The sequence below is a fragment of the Anolis sagrei genome, chromosome X, assembly GCF_037176765.1.
Source record: "Anolis sagrei isolate rAnoSag1 chromosome X, rAnoSag1.mat, whole genome shotgun sequence".
Classification (NCBI taxonomy): domain Eukaryota; kingdom Metazoa; phylum Chordata; class Lepidosauria; order Squamata; family Dactyloidae; genus Anolis; species Anolis sagrei.
Genome location: NC_090034.1, coordinates 2,687,332 through 2,695,490, shown reverse-complemented (window position 1 = coordinate 2,695,490; position 8,159 = coordinate 2,687,332). Strand labels below are relative to the sequence as shown.

Genomic DNA, 8,159 nt, shown 5'->3' with positions numbered 1-8,159 from the left:
GACTGTCCAGGACTCAGACTCCATTTCCGAAGTCAGCATTGTATAGTGCATTGTGTATAGCTGGAGCCCTCGGTGGCGCAGTGGGTTGACCTGCTGAGCTGCTGAACTTGCTGTGCTTCCTTGGAGGCTTCGAAATGGGGCTTGTCTCTGCCTGGGCGAAGCGGGTGGGTCTAGATGTCCCCTGGGGGTCCCTTCCGCTGTAAGATCCGCCTGTGGAGCTCCAGTTTGGGGCGAAAGGGGGCGTGTTGCCTGCAGGGTTTCCAGGGCCGGCAATCCAGTAAATCAATCTAAACCAAAGCAGCGAGTGTGCAGCAGAGGGAAGGAGGGAGGGGAGAAAAGCAGGAGGAGGAGGAGAAGAAGAAGGGACCTCCCTCCCTCCTTCCTTCCTCCTTCCCTTCTTTCCCTCCCTCCCTCCCTCTTTGCAGACAGGTGAGGGGCGTTGCGAGGCCGAAGAGGAGGAGGAAGAAGAGGAGGAGGCTGTGGCGGCGGCGGCGGAGGGCTGGTCTCTCTCTCTCTCTCTTTCCCTCCTCCCTCCTTTCCTTCCTCCCTTCTTTCCTTCCTTCCCCGCCTCATCGCAGACTCAGGAGGAGGAGGAGAAGGAGGAGAAGGCGGAGGAGAGGCCAGCTGGGTCGCCTTCCTCTTGCCTGCCTCGCCTTCCCTTCCCTTCCCTTCTTCCAGCGTCGCCTTCTCCTCCTCCTTTTTGGCGTTCCCTCCTTCCCTTTCTCCTTCTTTTCGGGAGACGGACAGAGACAGAGAGAGAGAGAGAGGAAGAGGAGACCCACTCCTGCGGAGACCTTCCTTCCTTCCTGAGGAACCCACTGCGGAGGAAAAGGAAGAGGAAGAGGAGGAGAGGGAGCCCCCAACTCTCCCTGAAGGAAAGGAAGAAGGAGGAAGGGAGGGAAGGAGGAAGAGGAAGGCAGCCCCTTCCCAGCCCTTCCCCCCCTCTCTCTCTTTCCCTCCTTCTTCCCCCTTGCCCCCCCCGAGGGGATGGTGGAGGGGCCCCGGGGGCACGGAGGCGGGCGGGGGCTCCTCCTGGGGCCGGGCAAGGCGCCTTCCTCCTCCTCCTCCTCTTCTCCTTCTTCTTCCTTCCCTTCTTCCTCCGACTCCGGCCGCCGCGAGGATGGGCCCCTGGGCTCCCGGCGTCTGGCTCGTCGTCAGCCTGGGCTCCTTGGCCCTCGCTTTGGCCCAGGTAAGAAGACCCCTTGCCTTCTACCTACCTACCTACCTACCTACCTACCAATGTACCTATCTATCAAGTACCTACCTATCTATGTGTCTGTATGTCTGTATGTCTGTATGTATATATGTATGTACCTATCTATCTATCTATCTATCTATGTGTCTACCTACCTATTTACCAGCTTATGTATCTATCTATCCATGTGTCTATCTATGTACCTACCTACCTATGTATCTATCTTACTATGTATCTATGTGTCTACCTTCCTATCTATCTTCCTATCTATCTTCATATCTATCTATCTATCTTCCTATCTATCTTCCTATCTATCTATCTATCTATCTATCTATCTATCTATCTTTCTTATCTTCCTATCCATTTATCTATCTATCTATCTTATCATCTTCCTATCTATCGATCAATCGATCGATCTATCTATCACCTTCCTGTCTGTCTGTCTGTCTGTCTATCTATCTATCTATCTATCTATCTGTCTATCGTTATATGTATCTATCAGTCTATTTATTTATCTATCTTCCTATCAATCAATATATGTATCTATCAGTCTATCAATCAGTCATTATATGCATCTATCAGTCTATCTATCTTCCTATCTATCTATCTATCTATCTATCGATCGATCGATTGATCGATCAATCATCAATCAATCACCTTTCTGTCTGTCTGTCTCTCTATCGATCTATCTTCTAATCTTCCTATCATCCTATATATTTTCCTATCTCTCTAGCTATGTATCTATCTGTCTGTCTATCTATCTATCTATCTATCTATCTATCTATCTATCATCATCTTCCTATCTATCTATTTTCTAATATTTCTATCTATCTATCTATCTATCTATCTACCTACTACCTACCTCTCTCTCTCTCTATCTTCCTATCTACCTATTTATTTATGTTCTTATGTTCTTATCTCTCTCTCTCTTTCTCTCTCTCTATCTTCCTACCTACCTACCTACCTATCTCTCTCTCTATCTTCCTATCTATCTATCTATCTATCTTCCTATCTACCTCTCTCTGTCTCTCTCTATCTTCCTATCTTCCTATCTATCTATCTATCATCTATCTATCTATCTATCTATCTATCTATCTATCTATCTTCCTATCTATCTATCTATCTATCTATCTATCTATCTATCTTCCTATCTATCTATCTATCTATCTATCTATCTATCTATCTATCTATCTTCCTATCTATCTATCTATCTATCTTCCTATCTATCTATCTTCCTATCTCTCTCTCTCTCTTCCTATCTATCTATCTATCTATCTATCTATCTACCTACCTACCTACCTACCTACCTACCTACCTACCTACCTACCTATCTCTCTCTCTCTCTCTCTTCCTATCTCTCTCTCTTCCTGTCTGTCTGTCTGTCTGTCTATCTATCTATCTTCTCTCTCTCTCTCTCTCATCGTTCTCCTTCCCTCCCTCTCTCTCTCTCTGTGCCCCTCTCTGTCCCTGGGGGTGCCTTCTCTTCCTTCTCCTCCTTCCCTGGGGAACCAGTCTGCAAGGGCGCCTCTCCTCCTCCTCCTCCCCCCTTCGGGGGTCTGGTTGGGTCTCTTGGCCCCTTCTGCTGCCTCTGCTGCCCCTCCTGGCTCAGTTTGGCCCCTCTGGCCTCTCCGTCGAGGCTCCGTCTTCCGGCATGAGGAGGGGGGTGGGTGGGGGTCCTTCTCGGCAGCCAGGCTCTGAGGAGTGGGATTCCTCCTTTCCCTGAGTCTTCTTCTTCCTCCTCCTCCTCCTGCTTCTGCCCCTCTTCACCTCGCCTGCTCATGTTGGCACTCCCCCCCCTCATTAATTAGTCCCCTTATTAGAGTCTTCTTAGTATTATCACTACTATCCCTATTACTATTAGGAGGAGTGTTGGGAACTCTTGCCCTTTCTACTTTGAGACCACTCCCCCCCCCCCACAATATTAGTACCATAATTAGTATGTTATTAGCAGTATTAGTATCATTATTACCAGGGGCGGCTCAACCCTTACGCACAGTAAGCAGTCGCGGTAGAGTTCATTTTGCCAGGGGTGCTCTTCAGGCGCTCTTGACATATGCGAGTTGTAGTTTCTGGGATGTATAGTTCACCTACAATCAAAGAGCATTCTGAACTCCACCAATGATGGAATTGAACCAAATATGGCACACAGAACTCCCACGACGGACAGAAAATATATATCAGTGATTGGTTGGGGGGGGTGTGTGTGACAAAATACTGTTTGCTTACTGTTGAAAATTACCTAGGGCCGCCTCTGATTATTACTATCCTTATGAGTATTAGGAAAGTCTTCACCTTTTGGGACTATGACCATCATTATTAGTACTTAATTAGCAGCATTATTAGTATTTGTATTATTATTTTTATCGTTATTATGAGTAGTATTTGGAAACTCTTTGCCTTTTGGGACTATCTCCCAGCCCTCCACTCAATATGACAATCATTATTAGTATTTTATTAGCAGCATTATTAGTATTTGTATTATTATTATTATTATTACTACTACTACTACTATGAGTAGTATTTGGAAACTCTTCACATTTTGGGACTATCTCCCCCCCTCCCCCAATATAACTATCATTATTAGCATTTTATTAGCATTGTTATTGTTATTATTATTACTACTACTAATACTACTACTATGAGTAGTATTTGGAAACTCTTCACATTTTGGGACTAGCTCCCCCCCTCCCCCAATATAACTATCATTATTAGCATTTTATTAGCATTATTATTACTACTACTACTACTACTACTACTATGAGTAGTATTTGGAAACTCTTCACCTTTTGGGACTATCTCCCCCCCTCCCCCAATTATTAGCATTTTATTAGCAGTATTATTAGTATTTGTATTAATATTATTAGTATTATGAGTAGAATTTGGAAACTCTTCGCCTTTTGGGACTAGCTCCCCCCCCCCCCCAAATGACTATCATTATTAGTATTTTATTAGCAACATTATTAGAATTTTTATCAATATTATTACTACCATCCTTATTGGTAGTATTATTTGGAGATTTGGCCTTTCTGCTTTGGGACCCGCTCCTTCCCATTATTAGTAATTAGTGACATTATTAGTATTTTATTAGTATTTTCAGTAGTATTATTACTACTACCCCTATTAGTTATGCTGACCACTCCTTCTTGCTTGGAGACCGGCTTCCAGTATGATGATCAGCGCCGCTTTTAGTATTTTATTAGCAGTATTAGTGTTGCATTAGTATTTTTATTATAGTGTTATTGCTACCCTTGCGATTAGTATTATACGACTAGCATTTGGAATTCTGGCCTTTCTAATTTGCATCGTGTTAGTAGCTTGAATAGTATTTTTTAATGATGATGATGATGATCAAAAGCATTATTATTATTATTGGGTTGTTGTAGGTTTTTTCGGGCTATATGGCCATGTTCTAGAGGCATTTCTCCTGACGTTTCACCTGTTATTCTTGTTATTATTATTATTATTATTATTATTATTATTATTATGTGGTGGAGGCTCCTTCTATGGAGGCTATATGTGTTGTTGTTGTTATTATTACATTATTATTATTATTATTATTATTATTACATTATTATCAAAATCATTATTGTTGTTATTCTATTATTATTATTATTATTATTATTATTATTATTATGTGGTGGAGGCTCCTTCTATGGAGGCTATATGTGTTGTTGTTGAGGGTACATTATTATTATTATTATTATTATTATTACATTATTATCAAAATCATTATTGTTGTTATTATCATTATTGTTATTGTTATTGTTATGTGGTGGAGGTTCCTTCTATGGAGGCTTTGTGTGTTGTTGTTGTTGTTACATTATTATTATTATTATTATTACATTATTATCAAAATCATTATTGTTGTTGTTATTGCTATATTATTATTATTATTGTTATTATTATTGTTATGTTATTATTAACATCAAAGACATTGTTGTTGTTGTTGTTGGTAAGCATTATTATTGTTGTTGCTATTATTATTGTTATGTTATTATTATCATCAAAGACGTTGTTGTTGTTGCTATTATTGTTATGTTGTTATTATTATCATCAAAGGTTATGTTATTATAATCAAAGATGTTGTTGTTGTTGCTATTATTATTGTTCGGTTGTTATTATTATCAAAGACATTATTGTTGTTGTTGCTATTATTATTGTTAGGTTGTTATTATTATCATCAAAGACATTATTATTGTTGTAAACCAAATAAATAAATAAATAAATGTTGCTGCTATTGTTGTTATGTCAAGGGGAAATCTTTACCTTTTATTGCTACCCTTGTGATTAGTATTATATCACTACTGTTTGGAATTCTGACCTTTCCACTTAGGACCGGTTCTCCAAATAATTAGCATTGTATTGGTAGCTTGAATAGTATTTGTATGTATTGTTGTTGTTTTATTATTATTATTATTATTATTATTATTATTATTATTATTATTACTACTACTACTACTACTACTACTACATGGGTATCAAAATCATTGTTGTTGTTGTTATATTATTATTATTATTATTATTATTATTATTATTATGTGGTGGAGGCTCCTTCTATGGAGGCTGTATGTGTTGTTGTTGTTGTTGTTACATTATTATTATTACATTATTATCAAAATCATTGTTATTGTTATTGTTATATTATTATTATTGTTATTGTTATGTGGTGGAGGCTACTTCTATGGAGGCTTCGTGTTGTTGTTGTTGTTACATTATTATTATTATTATTATTATTATTACATTATTATCAAAATCATTATTGTTATTGTTATATTATTATTATTATTATTATTATTATTATTATTACTATTTGGTGGAGGCTCCTTCTATGGAGGCTTTGTGTGTTGTTGTTGTTGGTACATTATTATTACTATTATTGCATTATTATCAAAATCATTATTGTTGTTATCATTGTTAGATTATTATTATTATTGTTACTATTATTATTATTATTATGTAGTGGAGGCTCCTTCTATGGAGGCTTTATGTGTTGTTATTACATTATTATTATTATTACATTATTATCAAAATCATTATTGTTGTTATTGTTATGTTGTTGTTGTTGTTATTATTATTATTATTATGTGGTGGAGGCTCCTTCTATGGAGGCTGTATGTGTTGTTGTTGGTACATTATTATTATGATTATTATTATTGCATTATTATCAAAATCATTATTGTTGTTATTATTGTTAGATTATTATTATTATTGTTATTATTATTATTATTGTTGTTATTATGTGGTGGAGGCACCTTCTATGGAGGCTTTATGTGTTGTTATTACATTATTATTATTATTATTACATTATTATCAAAATCATGATTTTGTTCTTATTGTTTATTATTATTATTATTATTATTATTATTATTATTATTATATGGTGGAGGCTCCTTCTATGGAGGCTGTATGTGTTGTTGTTGTTGGTACATTATTATTATTATTATTATATTATTATTATCAAAATCATTCTTGTTGTTATTGTTATATTATCATTATTATTATTATGTGGTGGAGGCTCCTTCTATGGAGGCTGTATGTGTTGTTGTTGTTGTTACATCATTATTATTACATTATCAAAATAATTATTGTTCTTGTTATTGTTATATTATTATTATTATTATTATTATTATTATTATTATTATTATTATTATGTGGTGGAGGCTCCTTCTATGTTGTTGTTGTTGTTACATCATCATCATCATCATCATTATTATTCTTATTACATTATTATCAAAATCATTATTGTTGTTGTTATTGTATTATTATTATTATTGTTATTATTATTATTATTATTATTATTATTATCTGTCGGGGTGCTTTGAATGCAATATTCCTGCTTCTTGGCAGAAAGGGGTTGGACTGGATGGCCCAGGAGGTCTCTTCCAACTCTAGGATTCTATTATTATCAAAAGCATCAAAAGGTTGGAAGGGATCCCAAGAGACCATCCAGCCCAACCCAATTCTGCCCTGCAGGGAAAGGCAATCCAAGCCCTCCCAGACAGATGACCATCTAGACAGATGGGGGGAGTGATAACCATGATGATCATCATTATCTGTCATCTGTTAGGGGCGCGTTGGATGCAATTTTCCTGCTTCTTGGCAGAATGGGGTTAGACTAGATGGCCTACGAGGTCTTTTCCAACTCTTTTCGGGCTATATGGCCATGTTCTAGAGGTATTTTCTCCTGACGTTTCGCCTGCATCTATGGCAAGCATCCTCAGAGGTAGTTAGGTGAGAAAAGGCCTTGGACTGATGGGGAGTGTTCTTGGGAAACTAGTATAGTATAGTATAATAATAATAATAATAATAATAATAATAATAGCTATTATTATTATTATACTAACACAAAAACACAGTATGACACAGCAAAGGAGATATATATGCTGGATTTCGAATCACATAATCACAAATCGAACCCTTCCCAAGCATTTAGGCCTGTTTGATGTATTCTGAATCTTGGTTGCTTTCTCTTGTTGGTCTATAATAGGAACGAGATGATTGATCATTGTATACATTTACGGTGAGGAGCGAACGAGGGCTTCCCTTGCTCTTTTCCAACAGGGGAAACTTGTAGGAAGTACTTTGGGATGTATATATATGTATAGAATGTCTATATATATGTGTGTGTTAGGAATCACTTTGGGATGTATATATATGTATAGAATGTCTATGTGTGTGTGTGTATGTGTGTGTGTGTTAGGAATTACTTTGGATGTATATATATAGAATGTCTATATATGTGTGTGTGTGTGTGTTAGGAATTTGGGATGTATATATATGTATAGAATGTCTATATATATGTTTGTGTGTGTGTGTTAGGAATTACTTTGGATGCATATATAAAGAATGTCTATATATATGTGTGTGTGTGTGTGTGTGTGTGTTAGGAATTACTTTGGGATGTGTGTGTGTGTGTGTATATATATATATATAGAATGTCTATATATATGTGTGTGTGTGTTAG

General features: G+C 37.1%; 1 protein-coding gene across 1 annotated transcript in view; it reads left to right on the top strand.

Annotated features, from left to right (window-relative positions):
* The first annotated feature begins 429 nt into the window (after nucleotides 1-429).
* The window catches only part of LOC132780030 (platelet-derived growth factor subunit A), a 114,953-nt gene continuing 107,223 nt past the window's right edge, over nucleotides 430-8,159 (top strand). The window contains exon 1 of the mRNA XM_067473207.1: nucleotides 430-1,189. Coding sequence (XP_067329308.1) covers nucleotides 1,121-1,189 — 69 coding nt within the window. The 5' untranslated portion in view covers nucleotides 430-1,120. The remainder of the gene's footprint in view (nucleotides 1,190-8,159) is intronic.